This window comes from Rousettus aegyptiacus, unplaced genomic scaffold (genome assembly GCF_014176215.1).
Source record: "Rousettus aegyptiacus isolate mRouAeg1 unplaced genomic scaffold, mRouAeg1.p scaffold_m13_p_5, whole genome shotgun sequence".
NCBI lineage: Eukaryota > Metazoa > Chordata > Mammalia > Chiroptera > Pteropodidae > Rousettus > Rousettus aegyptiacus.
The window spans coordinates 99,562,081-99,585,313 of record NW_023416308.1 but is presented as its reverse complement, the minus strand read 5'-3'; the positions used below and the strand labels follow the sequence as shown (position 1 = coordinate 99,585,313).

The window sequence follows — 23,233 nt, the reverse complement described above, 5'->3', positions numbered from 1 at the left end:
TGATCGCCAGGGTTAATCTGGCTGATCTGGCTGGCTCGGCGGGCGTCCCCTTCCCCCCTCACCACTCCACGTGCGTCCCTCCCACAGCTGCCTGCTCGGTCCAAGAGGACAACCTTCCTTGATAGAGGAGAGGACCATTCTTCACTCAAGGGTATAGAGTAGCTGTGCTCCTCTGCTAGAACCTCCAAACGAGCTCTCAAGGAATCATCTGGCAGATCTAAAAAAAGAGCAACTACAACTTTTTGCAGTGAAATGTAATTACTGAAATAAAACAACTCAGCATGGAAGAATTAAGGAACGGATTCATCACAGGTGAAGATAAAAATAAACCAGAAAATGAAATTGAAGGAATGACTAGAATGAAGTACAAAGGAGATAGAAAATATAAAAGAGAAGTGAAAGATATGGAGGATGAAATAAGAAGGTCTAATATGCAGCTAATCAAAATGCCAAAGGAGAGAAATTGGAGAAAAGAGAGGCAACATTTGAAGAAACAATGACTAAGAATTTTCTGGAATTGATAAAATCAATAAATTAATCATTTCAGGAAGTACGATGTGTCCCAAGTAGGATAAATAAAATAAAACAACTGGAGACGTTGTTAAATGGCAAAAATACCAAAGGCAAAGAGATCTTAACAGCAGCTGGAGAAAAAGGCATATCATCTATGAGGGAATTACAGTTTGACAGATGACTTCCTAACAGCACCCAGAAGACCATGGAATGCAAAGTGCTCGAAGAAAATAACTGTCAACCTACAAGTGTATCAGCAACATTAACTTTTCAGAACAACAACGAAAGAAAACACCTACCCAGATCTAGAGTTACTAAGTCAATATGGAAAGCTATATTACCATGCTGCATTTTCTTTTTTCCCTTTTTTCTTGAGCATCAGTAAACTATGTATGCTAAAGCAGTTTCCAGGGAGCCAAAATCTGAAGTTCCACTAGCCCCTAAGCTCCTTGGTGTTCAGCAACTCAGTCTATCTCAGCCTGGTACTCCTACCTTACCAAGCAAAGCACTTTGCACCTAGCAGTGCCGAGTAACTGCTGAATGAATGCTGAGTGAACTAGGAATCAGAAGACCCAGGCTCTAGTCTTGATTAGCCATTCATTTTGTGTAGATATGTCATTTAGTCTCTTGGCACCTCATTTTTTGACCCTTTATGAAAAAAGGCACAGGTGTAGTTCAGGGGCTTCAGACAAGTATTTCTTTACCCACGAAACCATTTTGACAGAATATGTAACGAGATTAAAGCAGGGCTTCTCTGCTTGAAGTTGGTGGTGGTGGAGGGGTATCCTGATGAATTTGGCCTTGCGCTCACCTGCATGATGACACCATGGAGAATTCCCTGAACCCTAAGGTTTTGCACTGAACGTGAACATCATTGTCTTGGACGTCCTTCCAGCTTTGCATTCCATTATCATCTATAAACCAGCAAGTAAGGACATGCCTTTCCCAAAATAGAGAAAAGGGTTTATAGCCCCTCTTCTCTCCTTTGGCCTTTCATGATATTCAGCAGAAGAGACAACCTATTTTTATCTCTGGTTCTTGGAAGGCTTATTCTCTAGTTAATACAGTTTTCCAGCTGAGATCAAGCTTTCTATGCCTGTGTCTGTCCTTTAGCAGTTCACCAAAAGAATAGATTAAAAGTTTTGAACTTTTGACAAGTACTAAGGGAATTCCATTCTTTGGAAGATTTTTCCTGGTACAAAGCAATACTGCACAGGAATTTAGATGGCTTCCAAGGCCTCAGGAATCATAGAAGGTTCAAGCTGGAAAGAGCAGGGGACATTGAGATTACACCCCTTACCTGTTAAAGGGGGACGCTGAAGCCCAGAGAGGTGAACTGACTGGCTGAAGTTCACAGAGCCAGTTAAGGGCACTGTCTTGCAATTCTAAGTTAAGGGTGGCGTGGTACAGAGGGCATGGGTTTGAAGTCAGACAAAACCGGGGTCAAGTCCTAGCTTTGATCCTTACCAGTTGCTTGACCTTAAGCAACTGACCTTCTCTGTGCCTGCTTTCTCATTAGGTGATAAAGGGCATAGCATCACACCCTTATTTCAAAGGTTGTTTGAAAGACTCATTTTGCATGTTAATGCAATATCTAGCACACAGTCAGTACTTGATAAGTGATATTCTCTTCTTTCTGAGACAAGATAATATTTTGATATAGTAAATGTAGTAACCAAGACTTTTTTTCCCCAACAGTTTCTTGAATCCAGGGCCCTTCCCCTGCCTCAAGTGGTGACAACATTCCACCTTTCTGTCCCAGAGAAGCAGGACCACAGACACTGAAGATATTCCAAGAACTAGTTCTTATTAGAGTTTCAACAGCCATCGAATTGCAGGAGTTTAGGATTCTGACTATCAAATATCTAAGTCCTAAAGAGCACTTAAAGCCTAAGATCAATGCCAAAACAAGAGATTTGGAAGAAGCAGGGTACATTTAGACTACTCTGCCCCTAGATTAGGTAAACACCCTTTGGATAGGAAGGAACAGAGAACTGGAAGGAAAGCAAGAAAGTTTAGATGTTTATGGGTCTGGAGAAGGAGCTTTATGTCCTGTCTCAGTCGGGGAGGAGGAGAAAGGGGAGGGAGAGAAGAGGATATAAATACTGTAAACACTTCAGGAATCTGAAAGACAAGGGACCTGTACTCACTTTTAGGAAATCCCAGAATCGGCAACAGCAGAGAATTACCTCACCTCCCCGAGGGTGGTGGGAGACAGAGAGAGAGAGAGAGAACACGCTTCAGCACGGCAGAAATGGAAGGAGAGGTCTAGAGAGAGCCTGTCAGCAGTAGGACCCGGATACAGCTGTGCTCTACCTAGCATCTAACACCTGGAGACTAGATGGAAACAAAGCCTTCTCAGGGACACCAGCCAGAGTAGTGAGATGAGGACAAACTGGGACTAGATATTGAACCCTTCTCACTGCCCCCCCCACCATGCTTTGCACCCTATCGGTTCCCCCTCTGCCCCTCATTTTTTTTTTTTTTTTTTTTTGCTTAGTCCAGGGATAGAGGAGATCCTGAACTGACGGACACTGAGCTTCTGGCATGTGGAGAGGATTATATAGAAAGTTACATGTCTTACACACCCGAGTTTGTGGGCTGAAATAAGTATTCCCACTTCCTCTCCTCCCTCCCTCTCCCTTCCTGTGCAGCTTTCCTGTATAAGCTATGGTTTTTACTCACTCAAATGATGCTTCTAAGCTTAGAGGGGTATGCATTTGCCAGATGTTGGGTACTCAGTTGGTTTTCAAAAGAGATTTTTCAGGGCAGCCCAAAAGCAAAGGTCCCATGCCCTGGCTGGCCCATGTATGACACAGTGACGGACTTTCAATGACTCCTGAGATTTGGACAATGCCTGGGGTAGACCCTCTCCCAGTGATCCAACTTCATCAAACCACCAATGACTTTGGCGTAATCAGAGGTGGAGGTAGCCCAGGAAGAGCTGACATTGAATTCCCCACACAACTGGAGCTCAGAACAGATTCAAATTTGATTGAGAGAAACATACAAAATGTAATATTTCTTGAACCCAAGTACTGAGGTGGATGCAAATGCATACCTGCTATGTCTGCATATCTCATCATCAGTAACAGTTTAGGGACGGATCTTTTTGTTTTGCTCTTTTTTTGAGGGGAGAGGAGGAAAAAGAATACAGACTTATCAATTTCATTCTAATAGAGATGTCTCTCTTACAAGGGGCAATGACAGGAATGGACAAAATCTCCTCAAACTGGGTAAGATTCCTTTTGAGAAGATCACACTCAAGTTTTGGCAATTCGAGTTCTCATCTGAGCCTGAAGGCCTTCCCTGTGGCTTGCCTGGCCAGAGGGGTGGAATGAGTGTGGGCTATGACGTTAGACAGTTCTACCTCCAGTTCTGCCTTTTACAGCTGTGTAACCTTGCGCAAGTTTCTTTACTTCTCCAAGCCTGTTCCTCACTGACTACACAGGGAGAACAATACTGACCTCTTAGGGTGGGTGTTAGATGAGAAGAGATAATGTCGACACAGCACTTAGTGTCAGGTACACCAAGGGAGCCCAACAGATGGCAACTCTTACTGTTATTACTATTAATACCGTTAGTTCCACCTATAAAGCCTCTAGTGGGGAAGATGGTTTAACCCCACTGGCTTCCTCAGAATCCCCTACTCTGATACCAATAAGAAGGCTGTAGGACATTTTCCTTCTACTTGGCACAGACCCATTATGGCTGCGAGCAAAATTCAACTGGTCATTACGAGTTGAGTCTACTTTTTTCACAGATTCAAGGGGTAAAATATGATCAAGAGTCTCCTAAAATGCAGTGCAGAAATCCCAAGCTGCCAGCAGTAACCTTTCCCATGCTATAAATGCCATTGGTCTGGCTTCGTGCATTTAAAACCACCAGCTTCCCATTATCCTCTGGCAGAGTTCAAAGTACTTGCTTTTGGGAAGCTGAAAAGTAATCATAGTTATCATTCTAAATTGCCACTTTTTCTATTGATTTTCTTATTATCATAGCACAAGGGGTCTTGGCAAGAACTTGGGTTAAGAACCATCATTTCTACTGTGTATTGTTAGCTATTTTCTCCTTTCATGAAAATAGGGGCCACATGTGTTATAGGCAAAAAAAAAAAAAGGAAACCTTAATAACAAAAAACTGCCTTTGATATAACCCATCCCTATTGTGTTATTTCTCAAGCCTTTTCTATTTTCTGGTGGCCTCATTTAAAAAGTATATCATGCCTATGTTTTTGCCCTTCTTGGCACAACTACCAACCCCAAATTATAACAAATAGAACCATCTAAGTTTTCATATGTCCCATGATGAAATTTTTTATGGTTTTGTTACATCAAGGCACAACGAACATTTGTGCCTTGATTTGGCATCTTCTTGCTTGCCATTGGTTGGAAGATTCATCTAGGTCATTTAAGTTTTTCTCTCTGAAACCTAAATTTCTTTACAGATCTCCAGAATCTGGCCTCCAGTCAGAGGGGTCAAGTTGTTCTTGAGAATCATCTTTAAACACAAGTGCAGCTTCTCTGGGACTCTGAGTTGGGGCACCCAGAGTGTGCTCTTATAGGAATTTCACAGAGCAGGAAGAGGAAAAGATATAGTTTCAGAACTGTCCGGGAAAAGGGATATAATTAGTGGAACCCAATGAAAAAGAGAATATTTTTATAATGACTACCATTTTCCGAGTCATTTGGTGTGTTAGGACTAGGTACCATAAAAAGCACTCTAATTAATAACCGATAAAAAGTATTGGGCATTCACTAGGTGCCAGGACTGTGCTAAGCATTTTACATGAATTTCATCCTCATTATGGCCCTCTTATCGCCACCGTTTATAGCTAAGGAATCCGGGCTCTGGGTAGCAGTCACTGGCTAAGGTCATTCGGCTGGCAACTGCCATTCTACTCCAGGCTGAGGGAAAATCCAGGGACATGGTCAATATATGGAGATCAGGAAGTATGAATCAATGAAATTAAAGTCAATGTGAATCAATACGGACTAGATACAGGTAACTTCTCTCAGGGGACAGACACTTGAGAAATATGTATAAATGTGATAAGATTGGGAGTTTTCTAAATCTCAGTGTGAAAATCCCTTCTTCCCCCATAAAGGTAGGTATCAATTTAATGGACAATTAGTAAAAATATTAGAAACTGTAACATGACAGACTTGGGAAAGTATTTTAAGGTGTTAGATTTATAAGGCTCGGTGAGATTCTAACTTTCTGAAAAGAAAAAAAAAGTTTGGATTCTACACTGCTGCGAGCATGGCTAGTGGTGGCCCCAGAGTTCCTGACGTGCTTCTAGAAGGCAGAGCTTCTTGAGCGTATCCAGCAAAATTCCCCGCTAGCAGAAGCCTCGTTGTATTCCTAAGATCTGGGCATTGCCCCAAAGTCTTCTATTTTACCTTAAAAAAAATAATAAGAATTTTACATTATTCTACTCACTTAGTTCACTCGCTTTCCTTTATTGACTGTACTCTCTGGATTTGCATATCACAGACTGAGAAAGATGACTTTAAACAACCAGTTCTTCGATGATGCCTTACTTTCCCCAAATTGGCTTTTACTTCATGTAAGACCTTGTTGACCAGCAAGCAAATATGCTGGCCCACGTGGTCATCCAGCTTCTCAGTGCCGGTGTGCGAGTTAGTATTCTTAATAATAGAGCAGTTGTGAGCTTAATCAGCATGAGTCACAGTCCCAAGATCTAATCACCCTGGAGCTAATGAACAACACAGAAACCCTGCATCTCCCAAGACCCTGCAGTGATGACAACCCCACCCAAGCACAGCCATCCTTGTCCCAGACATTCAGTTTGAAATAAACTTTGGTCTCTCCTGCTAAAGCTTAATCAACAGGGAAAGGTTAGGCTAGAGAATCACTGGAGCAGTGTCCAGTGATCCGGGGGTAGGGGGGTGGGGAGCGTGGCGAGGGGTGGGGGTAGGGTGATCTGCAGCAAATGAGAACAGCAAGGAAATGCACAATAGTGTACAGACTATATAGTCAAATAACAGAAACTTTTCAAAGCACCAGTGTAGTGTGGACTTTGAGGCGGCAGGTTGGGGGTTGATGTTATCATAAAGCTCCACGAGCCCATAGGTGCAAATGAAAGAAATTAAACAGATGGAGAGGCCATGTAACATAGCACAAGGTGAAATAGCTGGTTAAGAATGTGGACTTTGGCACCACACTGCCTGGCCTTGGGTACTAGCTTTGCCCCTTGCTGGTTGTGTGACTTGAACAAGCTCTATAACCTCGGTTTCCTCATCTGTAAAATAGAGATAAAACTAGTATCTGTCTCAGAGGCTTGTAGTAAGAATAAATGAGTTAACATACATATGACACCTAGATCAGTACCTAGCAACAGTGCAACAGTCAGTGAATGTAAGTTTTATTATGTAATTACATAACACAACAATTTATAAAGCTCTATTAATGAATAACCCTTGGGGATAGGCCATTAAATATTACAAGGGTAGAATCTATAATAAAACATTGTCTATTGTGGTCTATGGCTTATAAAACCAAGTCTGCTTTTGAAAGATAGGTAGATGCTATGGTGATGAATGAAATGCAAAACTAATTAAATTGTTAACATTATGGAAGCTTTTTGGCATTGAATGCTTTCTCAGATACTCAAATGTAGTTACCACTAAAGGAAATAATCACAACTAACACCTCTGGAGCATTTACTATGTGCCCGGTGTTCTTCTAGTAGCTCACACATATCAACTCGCTTAATCCTTACAATAACCCTAGGAAGTAGGTCATTTTTCTTATTTATTGATTTTACCTGTAGAGAATTTAAGTGACATTCCCAAGTGACAAAGCTAGTGAGTGGTAGAGCTGGGATTCGAAGTCAAGCCACCTGCCTCCAGGGCTTCTGCTCTGAACCACCAGGCTACACGGGCCCCTAACATGCAACTCTGTGATGCGTACTGACATTTAAAGTGGGTCCTCACACCTGGAAATGTAGGAAGCCATCAGGGCGTGAAGAATGAGGTCAGCCCTTCGCGGGAGGGAGAACAGGACAGGAAATTCATCTTAAAATGTATTACGGTTGGACGTAGTGCTTCCTGTGCGCCTGTGCCCCAGAACTAAAAGGCTTAGGCTTGGATCATGGGTGGAGAATGGGATGAGAGCCCAGCAAAGTTTGTCTCCAAATCCCAGGGTGACTTCATCACTAGAAGCCCCAGCTCTGAGAACCCCGTTGGAACACTTTGTGCGGGAATGACCTCGTGATGGCAGGTGGGTGGGTCTCTGACTTACCGGCCGGGGCAGACTGTACTGGTACATTTCTGGGCGGTAGGTCGGCACCCACTGCACCCCAGCCCTGGGTCGTGTCATGGTTCCCGGAGCGCTGGTCACCACCTCCGAGTAGGGCAGGTGCTGAGTTGAGCCGTAGGCCTCCTGGTGCCGGCTCTGGCCTGCGTGGCCCGCGGACGCCAGGCTGAAGGCCTCCTCCAGCAGCATGTGCATCTGTTGCCTGACCTCGTCGATGGAGGGCTGGGAGCTCAGCGTGGAGGTCTCCGAGTGGCCTTTCACTTGTCTCGACCTGGCGTAGCCCCGGGGCTCATTAACTCTGTCAATGTTGGTTTCCTCTATGATTTCAGGCTCAGTCTGCGGGAACAAACAAATCCATTAATGTTAATTTCCTTCCCATTAATGTTGCCTGTAGTGTGCTCAAAATGTTCAGCTTGGACAGGGGATATTTGGCACATGTGCTAATTTGTTACATCCTGGATGTCCTATCCAGGAATTCACACGACCGTGATAAGCTCTGTACCAGCAGTAGGGCCATGCCGCAGCTTTCCCTGTGCACTTCAGCGCCCCACGTCGCAGGCTTTGCTAATTAGTGTAATCACCATGAGAACTGTCTCTCCATTGCCAACATGGACGGTGCTTGCTAAAACCTTTTAGAGACATTCTCTGCCCTTACGCCTTTTAGGTAAAGGAATCTAGAGGATTCTGTAGTCTACACCACAAGGGTTGGTGCTCTAGATTCCAGACTAACTCTAAATGGTCCAGCCATTGGTTAGGGAATTGCTGGTTGCCTGATACCAGTTTCAGAAAGAGTAACAAAACCCTGCCTCGAGATCGCCGATCTCGAGGTGTGATGCACACTGATTCAGAAGCCCTGGGGGCGATCTGTGCTTAACAAGCCCCGTAGGGGATTCTGATGCCTGCTCACGTCTGAGACCCACTATCTTGAATGTTAATGTTCTCCTACCTTCTTCCCGTGAACCTTGCATTTAGGGAGTAGCTGCAGTATTTAAGTGGGCAGAGAACTAGGACTTCGCCAGCTTCCAGAGCAGGCTGCATGGACTGTCTCATGCTCGTCTGCTAAAGAATGCTCATTTACTAAGTCGCGGCAGATTTTGGTGTGAGACTTGCTTTTGTTATACCTTGATGGTGAGGTTGTGGGAGAGTAGTTAAATCATGGTCACTTTAAGTATGCCCATGGCTACCAATGCCTGCTAAAGGAACTTGAGACTTCTAAAAGGAGACATTGGCATCGATCAGTTCGCCACCCTGCTCTCCATCCATCACATACATAAGTACAGTAGTGCCCTCTTATCCGTGGGCAATACGTTCCAAGACCCCCCATGGATGCCTGAAATTGCAGATAATACTGAACCCTACATATACTATGTTTTTTCCTATACATACACACCTATGATAAAATTTAATTCATAAGTTAGGCGCAGTGCGAGATTACCAACAAGAACTAATAATAAAGTAGAACAAGTACAATGATATACCGTAATAAAATTTAAGTGAATGTGGTCTCCCTAGTAACTCATCTGATAGCCTAGCTGGTTATTAAGTGACTAATGGGGGGGAGAGTACACAGATCGGATACACTGGACAAAGGGACGAGTCACATCCCGAGTGGGAGTGGGGCACTGCGAGGTTTTATCACCCTACTCGGAGCAGCGATTCAAAACTTATCACATGTTTATCCCTGGAACCTTCCATTTGATATTTTTGGACCACAATGGACCTCCGGTGACTGAAACCATGGAAAGTGAAACTTCGGAAAAGGTGGGTGGTCTACTGAAACATGCCGTCACTTTAGAAAAATTAGGAAATACAGATAAGCAAGAGGAAAAAAAGTTCCAACACTCCATTAACATTTGGTATACTTATCCACTCCCAAGCCTATCTGAGTGTGTATGTGCGTTCTTCCTCCATACACACACACACACCCATTTAAAAAGATTTGTATATTTATACCCTGGTTCTGGATGCTTATTATTATTTTACAGAGTGAATATTCTTCTACCTGGGTTCCATAGTGTAACAGCTGTGTCACGTTGGGCAATGTCTTAGCTTAGGCTCTCCCTAAAACAGAGCCCGAGACGTGTTTATATACAGATAATTTATTTTGGAAAATAATTCTAGGGAGGGAATAGGAATGGGGCCTAGCATGAATACATCGGGGATAGAAGAAATGCCAGTCAACGGTGGGGACTAAATTAGTAATTGCTGTGAACACTGTGGCTTCCTCCCACTGGGGACCCTCCAAGAAACCATGGAGAATGCATGTCGGATTGTATAGTGAAGTTTCCTCCACCAGCTCTAGTCCCCTATTAGGTAAGGGTCGTCCTAAAGATGTCCTTGCCCTCTGAGATCTGTGCAGGTGCCAGATGGGCGCAATGGGCTCCTACAGGTGCCCCACTGAACAGTGGCAGCTAAGCCTCAGGGCAAGATGAGAGGTTAGGGACTGCTGAGGTGCCACAGCCATGCCGCTGCTGTGCGGGGAAGATGACTCCATAACGGGCAGGTATCGCAGCACTGGCCAGATCCAAAAGGTGTGCCGAGAGCACACAGAACACGGCAGAAAAGACATCCCAACCAGGAAAATTACTTAACTTTTTGATGTTTCAGTTTCCTTATCTGTAAGATGAGGCTAACAATAAGACCTGCCTCCAAGGGTTTTATAAGGATTAAAAAATATGATGCATATAAAGAGTTTAGAAAAGCAGCAGCACATGGTAAAAACATGGTAATAGTAGAATGCCATCATCATCATAATCATCATCTCTACCACTTTTGTTAATTCAACTGCACATACTTCTCATGTAATAACTATATAAAGCCCTCGAATACACAAGAATGAGCACAGCAAGAACCCATCATCAAGGAACTCATTCATAAAGAGGAGACCTTCCCCTTAAAATCTATATATGGAAGGTCAGAACTTTTTTATTTTTCATGTTTAAAAATTTTACTTTTCTTTAGTATTTAATATATGCTCATTAGGGAAGAATAAAAAATACAGAAAGCACAAAAAAGAAATTAAGACATTTCCTGTCATCACCCAGAGTTAGGGCTTGGCTATAGTTCAAGATCAAAAAACAAGGTCTTCTGTCGACCTTCAAGTCCAGATTTATCAACAAACATCTCCACAGTAAGTAATTTAGAATACTATTTTTATATTAACACAAGCAAAGATAGATTATGGAGTAGCATACAAAATTACCTTTATGACAAAGAAAAACAGGAACTCAGAGACATTTCATGTCTGGGTGGGTGCATGCCTGTAGACCCTGGGCTAGGGGGTACACTGGGGCTTTTCTGAATTGGGGTTCTTTAGGAGAATGAGCTTCCTGAAGGCCTGGTGACACCTTCTAGGGTAGTGAATACGGCTTCTGAAAAACATTTTTTTCACAATACACGGAATACTATGAACTGAAGTTCAGAGCCTGAAGGGACTTAGGAGACCATTTAATTCAAGCCCATTTTACAGATGAGGAGGTTGGGGCCTCTAGCCAAAGTCATGCAGAGGCGCCAGGGGCAGAGCCTGGCTCTCCTAGCCCCTCCCCTTGCATACTCTGCAGTACCACACTGCCTCTTACATTTCCACGTCAGAGCTGGTTGCTACCCACACGCTGCCCTTCCTCCCTACATCCCAGTCTCCATCATAAATAATGGATGCTTAATGCTAAACTATTCCCAGGTGGAAGATTAATGGCACTGGAGTGAGCTATGGTTTTTTTCCCACCCTTGAACTGTGCTATACATTTCCAGTCATACTGGTGGATTTTTATTACGTGAATTTATAGTTGTGCCTTAAACAGGGCAAAAAATATACTTCTTAGCAATAACTGCCTACTCTCTCATTCTCCCAAGAGCCCAGGAGTGGGGCTGGCTGGGCTGGGGGGTTTTCTGAGTAAGGTTGGTAGGGAGATACTACCTCTGCTAGGGATGTGGAGATACTTTCTCCAGGATCCCACAGCATCTACCCCATGACACCCCAATGGAAATTAACCTCTGCTTCCCCCGTTAGTTTCCATTTTGCATGGGCAGGGAGGAGAGGAGGCTCCCCTTAACTGGAAAACCCAGAGTCATAATCCAAGTATGATCTCAACAGGTTTGGTCTACAGAAGTGTTTTCCCATTGTTCTCACTTGGTTTTTCAGTTTCTTGACATTTGTAAATGAAAACAAGATAAGGCTTACCCCTCATCACGCCTGGTGTGCTTATTTAATGTCTGATCTTGCCCAAGTCTGGATGCTCCCTGAGCTCACCTCACTTCTGTCTTTCATGAGCTTAGCACAACAAGGCACCTGACATTCAATAAAGCTTTGTGAAGCTGAACCAAAATTTAAAAAAAAAAAAACCTGTCCAATTGCCCAGGGTATGGAATTTGAGCTTAAGATACAGGGCCCACTTTCCCTAACAAATTTCCTCCAATGCTAATGAGCCACACTGCCACAGGCAAGTCACATGAGCTCCCTGAGCATCAGCATCCTCATCTGTAAAATGGAAGAGTTGAACTACGGTCTGTGAAGTCCCTTCTGGTTCTCACGTTTACGGTTTCTTGGACTCCATCTGCTCTACAGGATCCAGATTTCTCTACTATCATCGTTCTGATGTCTACTCATGAAAGGATTCCACCTCCCTCCTCACTTTGAAACACGTGAGCACTGAGTTTGTTCTTTTACTTAGCAGGTAATTACTGATTTCAACCCCATGCCAGGCCCTGGGCTGGGAGTTGTGAATACAACAGTAAGTTAGTGACCTGGCCCTCAAGGAGCTTCCAAGCTATAGGAAGGGACAAAAAATGACAATAACAATAGCAGCTAACATTTATTAGAAGCTTAGGAGCCACACACTGTTCTAAGTGTTTTATACATATTCACTCTTTTCCCTACAATAACCTCTGAGGTAAGAATGAGGATTACCCTCATTTTACAGATGAAATTGAGGCACTGGAAGATCAATGATACATAATTAGTGGGGCTGGGACTTGACCCCAAGGAGTCTGATTTCAGCAATCAGGCTCTTACCCATGATGATATAGACAAACAGATCCATTACTATACCACAGATATAGGCTCTGACAGAGGAAGGTAACAGGCTTCTGTAATCAGGAAAACCACCATAAAACATTTATTGAGATAATCTACCTTACAGATTACTATATGGGTGAAAAGCACCGTTATGTAAATATAAAGTGCTTAGAGTTGTGTCTAGCACATATCATTTAATAAATATTAGCTGCTATCATAATCATTACTTACTCCCTCTCACAGACTGGGAGGGTGTTCCTTGAGGGCTGGGTCAGTGTCTTATCATTATATTCACAGCCTCTAATCTAGGGCCCAGCCCCAAACTGAAACCAGTAATTATTAAGTAGGAGAACACAGCAAGCGCTCAGATCTGCTTGAGGCCCTGTGATGTGCCAGCCCTGTGCTGTGTTTGCCACATGTGTTACTTTACCAATCCCTGGGGGCCCTACGGCTATGCCCATTTCTCAGATAAGGCTTATCATGTCTACTAGTTTTACTTGCCCCAAGTTCTTCTCCTTAATTTGCACATTTCTGAAAATACCTTTTGCTTTCATTTGGCAAAAAGAGGGAGAAAGTAGCAAAGAAAAATCTCCCAATGTTGGCCGACAGTTGGCTTGAGTACAACGTTGGGGGCCATATCTGAGACAGAGCACATACGTTTTTAAACTTTTTTAACTTGAGTTTACCATACACGCTCCTCCAACCACACACTCCTGAGAAGCACTGAGGAACAATTATTTTAAAAACTATTCTTATAAACTAATCAAGACACACTTCCACGAAAATTCCAAAAATTAATCGGGGAATGTCTGTTCATGGTAGAAAATTAGAAAATACAGAAAAGCAAAAGGAAGAAAGTTAAAATCCACTCTAATCCTATCACCTACGAAATAACTACTGTTAACATTTTGACCTTCGTGCATATCCTTCCAGATGTTTCCTATCCTTCCTACACCCACACCCCACCCATCACCCCACCCCAAACCTCTGAAAGAACGCTGGTCTGAGCAGTGCCCATTTCCCCTGCCTCTGCTCTGGGAGCCCACTGTTTGCCGCACAGATTCTCAGACTTCTGTGATGGAGACTAGGAAGCTGGGGAGGACAAAGAGGCAGACAAGGTGTGGGCTGTAGGATTTTTCGGCAGATTTTGGAGAGAGGTGCACAAACAGCTATGGCATATGAATAGGAGAGGGAATTTTAAATTAAACTAATTTAAATAAAACAAATTTTAGAAGTATTACTGGGCAACATGAGTAAAGGAGAAGTATTTTAAAATTAGTTTTGTTGACAGAAATATTCTCTCAGACTGAGACATCTGGGTCATGATTTTGTAAACAGAAGATACACGTACCTACATGTATATGTATGATTTTTTATAAAATAGGATATATATATATTTATAACCTTGTTATAAAAATATTATAAGTAAATGTCATTGTCGACCAATATATGTATATATAAGGGATAACTTTGAATGATTTCACAGCATTCTGCCATGTGGCGTTTCCAACCTATATTTAACTGTCCACTATTTTAGGTGGTTTCCCAATATCCTTCTATAGAAACAAGGCTGAAATAAGTATACTCATGATTAAAACTTTGCACATAACCATGGATTTATCCTTAGGTTCAATTCTTAGAGGTAGAATTCCTGGGTGAGGGATATGCACATGTTTAAGACTTTGGTTACTTATGATGTATCACAACTCAGCAGCAAAAAATACAGGTATTTAGGAAAAACGAAGGCCGTTTCTTCACACTCTAACACAAAAAGTCTCCTGGGCTTGAGCTTTATGGTTCCCACTGGATAAAGCAAGCATCTGTGGTCCTTTCAAGTGGTAAAGATTGTGCCTGAGACTTTAAATGAACATGGGTCTATGGAAGAGCTAGGGCTTATGGGGAGAGTCCTTGCAGTCCATGTCATCGCGAGAACCCAACAGGAAGAACACGCCGACAATAAAGCTCTGTGGCTGCTACCTGTCCCTCCCCTTGCTCCCTTTTCCTATCCAATATATACTTCCCCATCTTGACATCTTGCAATGTGAGCGTGTGGCTTGTCATGTCTGCATGTACCGGGCGGGTTGAGACCTTTTCTTTTTTCCCAAATAAATCGTTTTGCTGGTGAAACACCTTAGTTGCTATTATTTTTCAGCTGATACAACGTTGTTTTCAAAAGAGCACACCAGTCCCACACACCTAGGGTGACCCGCACAGTGGCTAAATATCGATGTGATTTCAGCTTCTCTTTGAAACACCACAGGAACAAACTTGAAGGAAATTACAGCCCTGCTGGGAACGTTAAGTATCCTCTTTTTGGAAAATATGCCAACACGGTTTAGTTCTAGTGCCTGGTCCTGAAGCACACACTGTAGAATTAGAACTGTCACGTTGCTGGGAGGAGCGTAAGTAGTACACACACTTTGTAAACCTGTGAGTAGTTTCTTAAAAAGTTAAATATACACCTTCCTATGACCTAGAAATGCCACTCTTACTTATTTATCCAAGATTCATGAAAATGTATTGTCTTAGTCTGTTTAGGCTGCTGGAATAAAATAATAGACTGGGTAGATTATAAACAACAGAAATGTATTTCTCATAGTTCTGGAGGCTGCAGTCCAAGATCAAGATGCTAGCATGGTCAGGAGAGGGCTCTATTCTGGTCTGGAATTTATAGGAGGCCAGTTAGAAGACTCTTACAGTAATCCAGGCAAGAAGAGATGGTAGGGGCTTGGGTTAGGGTGGGCATGGGCAAAGAAGATGTCGATGAGTTCGTGATATATTTTGGAAGTGTGCTGACAGGACTTGATGGATGAGATATAGAGATGAAATAAAGGAAGAAGTCAAAGCTGAGATTCTTAACCAAGAAGAGGCATCTCGCTACGTGGGTCTCCTTGATGTTCTCGGGGCTCCCCAAGCATGGGTCTTCCTCTGGGCCCTTCCACTTGTTGTTTCTTCTGCCCAGAATGTTCCTTCATTTCAGGTTTCTGCTCAAAAGTCACTTGCCCAAGACAGCCCTGGTCGGTCTCTGAAGAGCCCTGCCTGTTATTCTCCATTGCCTTGCTCCTTATTCCTCCATGATCCTCCTTCCCATGTTGTGCTGTATATCTGTGTGGTTAGGTGTTTATGATCTATCTCCTTACGGGAATATAAACTCCACGAGGGCAGGAACTTTGCCACGTTTCCTGCAGCATCTCAGAATGGCAAATAGTAGGACTTTAACGAAAATTCAAGGAATGGATGAATGGGAACTAATCTTAAAATAGAGCCTGCAGAATTTCTGCTCAAAAGTATTCAACAGTAAAAGACATTTCACATGCTAAAATCAATGAGACAGCCTTATTTAAAATGGAGTTGAAGAGAAGGAATGGATTCTTAGAGCCACTTATTCTAGAATTTCTTGAGTTGTGAGCTCCAAAGTGGACAGATGTCTTTCAAGGTCAAACTTTTCGGGATCCACAAGTGTGTGCATTATCACTTTGCCTCATCCATGTCTGGAGCAGAAAAATTTGAAGGCCCTCTCCGAAACCTGCCTCAAGGCAGTGATTGTCAACTCAGTGTCAATCACAGTTTCACCCAGCAAGAAGAGACGATTCTGAACAACTCTGCCACTTCACAGCCAGGGCCCAAAGACCAAGTAGAGGAAGTGGTTCAGCAAGAGAGAATTCTGGTCCTCCGGCCATGATGAATTAATCTGGCTCCATGTCCATTTTTTAATCCACCAAACAGGGTCCTTTGGGTAACACAAAACTGTGCTGCTTCTCTCCATTTAACACCTGATCTGGCTATAACAACCCCATTGCAGGTGCTGTGTGTCGTTGAGGAAGCAGAGACGTATTTACAAAGCTATTTCTGAAAACCAAACTTTGGTAGGTTTTCACTTTCTCTTGTGGGAAGAAGAGTTATCTTGGCCCAAGGGCAGTCAGCAGCTTCCTCCTGAGCCTACATCTCAAAAGCTTCTATGACAATAAAGGGAAATTGGTGCCCCTTGAAACAGGTAGGGGGTTCGGAATAATGGTTTGATGACGTCTCCTCTGCGACAGGTGTGAAAATGGAATTTAAAAAAAACTCTGCAACTTTTTAATGTCTCTCTGATTGTTTTCCAAAGGATGACCCACAACTATTTCAAAGCTATAGGAATATGTAAACAGTATGCTATTTCTGTATTTTAGGTGAGTAGAAAAGACATTATAGGGTCTCTTACAGATTTCTAAGCAGAGGGGCATTTTAAAAAATTTCCAAAGACGGATCCATAATTATACCGAGATTATGGGGATGGGCAGTCAAGGATAAAAGAAGGTGCTTCGATGTCCTCAGCAAATGGACAAGTCTCTCGGTATTACTTACTGCTCCCCAAATAAAACATCTTCATCCTATAGCAGGAGCATCAGGGGCAGATTCCATCCTCTTGTCTTTCTTCCCCTTGACCTGCTGCCCTCCACAGGGCAGTAAAAATTCAGTTACTGCGCAAGTCACCAGATCCCATTTACCCTGAGTTACAACCACTGACGGCCCTGTGCTTAGCAAAGTGTGACCTTAGAGGTCACCTTTGGAGGTGTGGCTTGTGTTGGGGTAATGGCGGGGGAAGGCCTTGGGCACCCTTTACAGAGCCCTTCTCCAGCCACGTCACTCTGGAGAAGGCGCCCTTTGAAGAATACAATCCTCTCTTTGGTGTGTGACAAAATTCATAGCAATTCTGAGGTGTCTAATGTGCTAGAATGAAAAAGAAACGGAAAAAAAAGTCTATCCCTCTCTCCCTCATGGAATCTGTTAGCCAGTTACAACAGCTAATGTTCATTGTATGCTTTACCCACATTAACCCATTTAATTCTCACAACAACCCTATAGGTGGGTACCATTTGTATCCTCATTTTAAGATGGAGAAACTTAAACACAGACAGGTGAAGTAACTGGCCCAAATTCACACTGCTAGTAAGTAGCTGAGCTGGAACTTGAAAGCAGCCGAGCTCCATGAGCATAACCATCCCACACCTTCTGTGAACGCTGAGAACAATATGAGCTGCAGTCAATTAATTAAATATACCATTTAAAAAGGAATCGACCTGAAAGTCAACACAGAAGAATAGCTTTCTCTCATGGAAAGCTATTTTGCTTTTGACTTTTGAGGTGAGTCATACCCTGATTTTCCTCATCTCCTTAGCGGAGCTGGCACTGCAGGCGACAAGAGACAGAGAGATCAATCTTGAGAGATCAATGCTGACGAAACAGGCGCTCCCCACTGCCCACTCACATCTGCTTTGCTCCTTTCACCTCCCGAAAAAGCCAGACAGACGCACAAAATCCCTCTTTGTCACTCTATCTGCCTCTGAAACACAACCTCCAACCGTAGCCAGGACTTCCAAGCCACAAGAATAGTCATCGCTGGCTCATCGTCACGCTGACCTTTCTCTTCAAGGAGGGCCAACCAGAGATGAGAGGCTGAAACTGCAGGGAAGAGTGGCAGGGAGGATTATACTGGTTTTGCTCCTTAAAAATCCCAGCCTCCAATGTTCTTCAAGTAGTGGGGAATGCAATAGTCTCAGCGCTGATCCACTTCTCTCCCTGTTTCTCAGCTAGAAAGTCTTGGGTGGGGCAGGCTGAGGGCCGAGGGAGACGGGACTTAGCCTGCCCCAGCTACGGGTGAAGTCTGAATGGGTTAAACCAATCAGTTTAAGCCCCTTCCCCTCCTCCTCCTACCCCCACTGCTACAGCGATTGATACAGGGGTGGGTCTTTAACCTGTGGTGGCTCTATTAGAGTAAAACCATAAACATTGTTTCATAACTGGGAAAAGAGAAATTCTCTCTTGCATTGGTCCAAGCCCTATGTAGATGTGTTGCAGCCATCTCCTACCAGAGAGAACCAATCTGTAGATGAGGCCAACGCAGGAAGAAGGACAGTGATGCATAATGCAGAGAAATTAACCGGAGCCCCAGATGGACTGGACCCAATACTGATTTAAGACATGATGAGTTGAGCTGGGTTTTCTGTTATTTTAGCCAAAGCATCCTAACTGATAACGGCCAGGTAGACTGAACTTCAAACAATAACATACATTTGTCGACAATTTTAATAAGTCGGTCAAGTCAAATGTTTATATGGCTCAGAGTTTTAAATCTGCCCAGTATTTTTAAGTCTCGGCTCAGGAGTCACCTCTTCTGGTTGACACATTTGTTTGCTCATTTGCTTAACAAACAGAGACACTTCATCTCCTATGCGCGGGTTCCTATTCCGAGTGCTGAGGTTTCCAGGATGAATAAAACATGATTCCTGTCCTTGAGGAGTCAAATGTGGGAAATAATATGCATAAACCTACAAATGGAGGACAGAGAAGTACGGGCTTCGATTGGGGTGAGTCCCAGATGCTACTGGAACACAAAGTGCAGGCATCTAAGTCAGACTCACAGATATGGGGTCAAGGAAAAGATTCTGGGGGAGATGATGTTTAAACCAAGCTCTGAAAGCACTGCTTGGTCAGGTGGTTTTCAGCTGGGAGTGGGTTTGCCCCCAGGGTACACGTGGAAAAGCCTGGAGACATTTTCGGTTGTCACAATCAGGAGGTGCTACCAGCATCTAGTGGGTAGAGGCCAGGGATGCTGCTAAACACCCTAAAATGCACAGGACAGACCTCCATACAAAGAATTATCCCGTGTCAAATGTTAATAGTGCTGAGGCTGAGAAACCGAGGTCTGCATGAAGCAAGTGGGAGAGAATGTTCTGAGCAGAGGGCTGAGCACATGCAAAGACACAGAGATGTGAAACCACACGACATGTCTGGGAAGGGCAGGCAGGCTGGAGCCAAGGGGTAATTAAAGAAGTGACAAGTGTCAGCTGGAAGAGCATGCCTAGGCACGCCAGGCAGATAAGTCCCGAGCTAGAAGCTTAGAGTTTGAGTCCTATCCCCAAAGCTGCAGAGAGCTACTGAAGGATTTTAAACGAGGGTGTGTGTTTTAGAAGAATCCCTCTGGCAGTTGTTTGGTGGCTTCAGCAGTGGTGAGTCATGGGGACTGGACCAGGCAGAGGCTGTGGGACAGACAAGTCAAACCTTCAGGGGGACACCCAGCTCCTATCCCTGTTCACAGCTGCAGGGCACTTTGTGCATCTCTACCTGTCTCTTCTACTAGTTCGTAAAAGCGCCTTGGGTAAGCACTGGTATTAATCCATCTTTCTCTTCTCTGTAGAGCCTCACACAGGTAGTACAGTGGCATTACATGTGGGGCTTAGATGTAACGCCAGCAGAGAAGGTGAAACCTATGTATAGTAAAACCTTTGGAAATCCCTCATATTGCCCACATAGTACAACACACATGGCTGTGTATTATCTTATAGTGTAATATGTAAAAAATATATATATATATATAATCTGTGATGTATAATATCAACAGAACATATATAAACGCCATATTTAAATTATTTCTTTTCCTTTGTCTTCCAGGGCCTATGTTGCTGACTTTTCCTATGTTCAATGCACTCAGTAAATGTTTGCTGGAGGAAATGAAAGAGGTAGCAATTCCTCAGGGGTGCTCTCCTTGGTCTGCTGGCTTCCGGCTCCTGCAGGGGCCACGGAGAACCAGGGCTGGGAGGGACGAGGGTGGAGAGGACGCTGTGCTGTGCTGCTCAGGACTGTAGGACATGTTCCCCCAGCTGCCGGGCACACTGCCAGCTGCAAGCCCTCGCCTATCAATTGGGAACTGCCCTTGTTTTCTCTGGGCATGGTGAGGATTTGGCAATGCCAACTCTCACACCGGGAAGTGTCCTGAGCGAGAGAGAGCTGCGTCACCCAAGGACACCCAGGAACTGGTTATACTAGAATACAAAAGCCCAGATGCTCCATGCAAATTCAGGACAACTCTGCAGGGTCACGGGAGCTCCGGAGCTACCCGTGGGTCAGCTGAGGCCTCTCAGTGTCTGTATCACAGTCTAACTTTTAACTCTGTCCAATCCTGCTACCTTCCCTTCCCCTACAGGTGTTCACACCAAGAACCCAGCCTGTATTAAGTGGATACCTTGGGCAAGAGGCTATGAAGGTTCTGAGTCCAGGAGAAGCAGGAGGGTAGGCGGGTACTAGGAGCAGGAATCCAGATCACAGGGCATCAGAGAGAATGAACAGGCAGATGGCACCTGTGTGCTCACAACAGAAGGGAAGTTGTTGTCTCCTGCCCAGTGGGAAACTGCTTGCATGCGAGGTAAGTCCTGGGCCTGCAGGGGGCCTGGCTCCGAGTGAGGGCACTAGGCCATCCTGAAACTGGCCTGCTCCCTCCCAAACCTGCCAACTTTCACTCTTGCCGAGGGGCCTCCTTTGCGGGGTTAACAAGTATTTTATTGAGGAGTTACCAATCTGGTGAGATCTGGACTTCTACCCAAAGGCCACCACCACCACCAAACACCTCCATCTCTTTGCCTCAGGCTCAACGAGGTAGCCTGATTTCAGACAATCAGATATTTCCTTTGGATTAAAAGCCCCTATTAAAATACAATGTACTGTAAATTAACTGGAGATAACAGATCGGGCCAGGGTTAATCGTTTAAACCAGCAGGCAGATCAGGCCAGGGTTAATCATTTAAACCAGCAGGCAGATGTAGAATGAAGAAACTAAAGGCTGAGATGGGAGACACATGTAAGACAGTTCTAGGTGGGATGCTAAGGGGGTGATGGTGGTAAGGCAGGGTCGACACAAGAGCACCTACTTCAGAGAACAACAAATACGCTGAGGTGAAGGACGAAATCCCCAATCCAACCACTTGCTTCCTAATGAACCCAAAAGTTGGTTGTACCCTTAACTGGGAAGATCATGCAATGCCAAGGACATTCCTATGCTTCGCCTTGGTCTCTGCTATCATGGCTGAAGCTGTAAGATGCTGAGGGAGGGCTGGGAGTCGGTGAGCAGGGAAGACTCCCCCTAATAACAGTATTTAGAATTTATCTAGAAAGCCCCAGTCCCAGACTTGCTATGAGCTATCGCAGGCAGTCAGGGGCTTTCTGCGCCATATTTCATTCCCCTGCCAATAGAACCCATCGAAACAACTGTTCAGATTCTTTGGCATTTTTCCGGTAACCACTGCTCACCTGGAACAAAGGGAATCAGCTGCACTGTCAGCCAAGAGAGGCCAGCAAGATAAACACCCCATCCCACAACACCATGCACCCGGGCCTTCAGCAGGTGTCTGGGGACTAAGCTCTGAGTGATGCCTCCATTTTCCCCTTTGCTATACTTTCCTCCACGAGTTCCCCCAGCTGCTTCTACCTGGTGCCTGTGGTGGGGATGGTGGACAGCATCTGCGCATGCACTCCTGTGGCGCTGAGGCTGACTGGATCGCCTACACTGAGGGCCCTCCGTGAGGTGGCGGCTGTGGTTGAACCATTAGGTTCTGTCAGTTGGGTGCACTAGTGTGCAATTGGGACAGAGGACAGGAGGCAGGGCCCATCTTTCCACTCCTAGTCAATTCCAGGGCAGCCTACTTCCCCGCCTTCCCGCTTGGGGTAGAGACAGCAGCCCCTCCGCAGGACCTGCCCCGTGGTTTTGTTCAGTCTTTCTTGGAACATTCCTCCAGGCCGCTGATCATGTTGGGAACACCTAATCCTCACAGTTACTTTTTGTCTGTTTAGATGACTTGATCTTTTCTGTTTTCTGCAGCTGAACCTTGCCTGACACAGTACCCCTTTTTGTAGATATGTATAATTTTCAGTTGTAAAATCACCCAGTTTTCACTAACATTTCAAAACATTTCCCTGAAGGAGACCTCTGGAATGAGACTGATGGCTGTGATTGCTATAGCAGAGACCTTAATATTGCTTCTGAGTTCGTTGATAGATCAGTCACTCCTATATTCAACCCAGTGCCTAGATTTTAGGGTCTGAGCCCAGCAGTCTGCCATGGATGCTCTCTGGGTACCTCCTGGGTGTGGAACCTCGGACAAAGAGCAGGAGAGGGATCTGAGGGAAGGAGCTTGCAAAGGTCTCTACTTTTCAGAGGTCGGCATTTGTTTTAAATCCATTTCAGAGTCTCTTTCAGAGCCAAAGTACATAGCTGACCCCATTCTTATTGTAGATTTATAAACTCCAAACACAAATCAAGGTTGAGGAGGTGTGTTTTTATTTCTGGGGAATGATCTGATTATTACTTGCCCTTTGGACACAAAGGCTGATTCATCAACCACATATGAAAGTTATTTATTTGGCTGATAAAGGAAAAATTCACATTTGGGCCATTTTCTTTTCCTCAACACTTCATTATTTTCTATGTGACTTTCATTTGAAAAAAAAAAATTAAAAAAATACTCTGAAATAGATAATTTTGCTTTTAAACATTGGGCTGACATCTCTTCTACCAGCTTTATGTACTGGGAGGAATTAATTTTAATGCCAAAGTTGGTTTAATGATATGGTCTGGCCTTTAGGAGTGATTGGTTTTGGACATCTTTCTAAAAC

General features: G+C 44.1%; 1 protein-coding gene across 3 annotated transcripts in view; it reads right to left on the bottom strand.

The window, feature by feature from the left end:
* KIAA1549L (KIAA1549 like) overlaps positions 1–23,233 on the bottom strand; it is a 196,408-nt gene that overhangs the window by 10,241 nt on the left and 162,934 nt on the right. For all 3 annotated transcript variants that reach the window (XM_016147119.2, XM_016147117.2, XM_016147116.2), the window contains one exon: positions 7,780–8,130. In XM_016147119.2, coding sequence (XP_016002605.2) covers positions 7,780–8,130 — 351 coding nt within the window. The remainder of the gene's footprint in view (positions 1–7,779; positions 8,131–23,233) is intronic.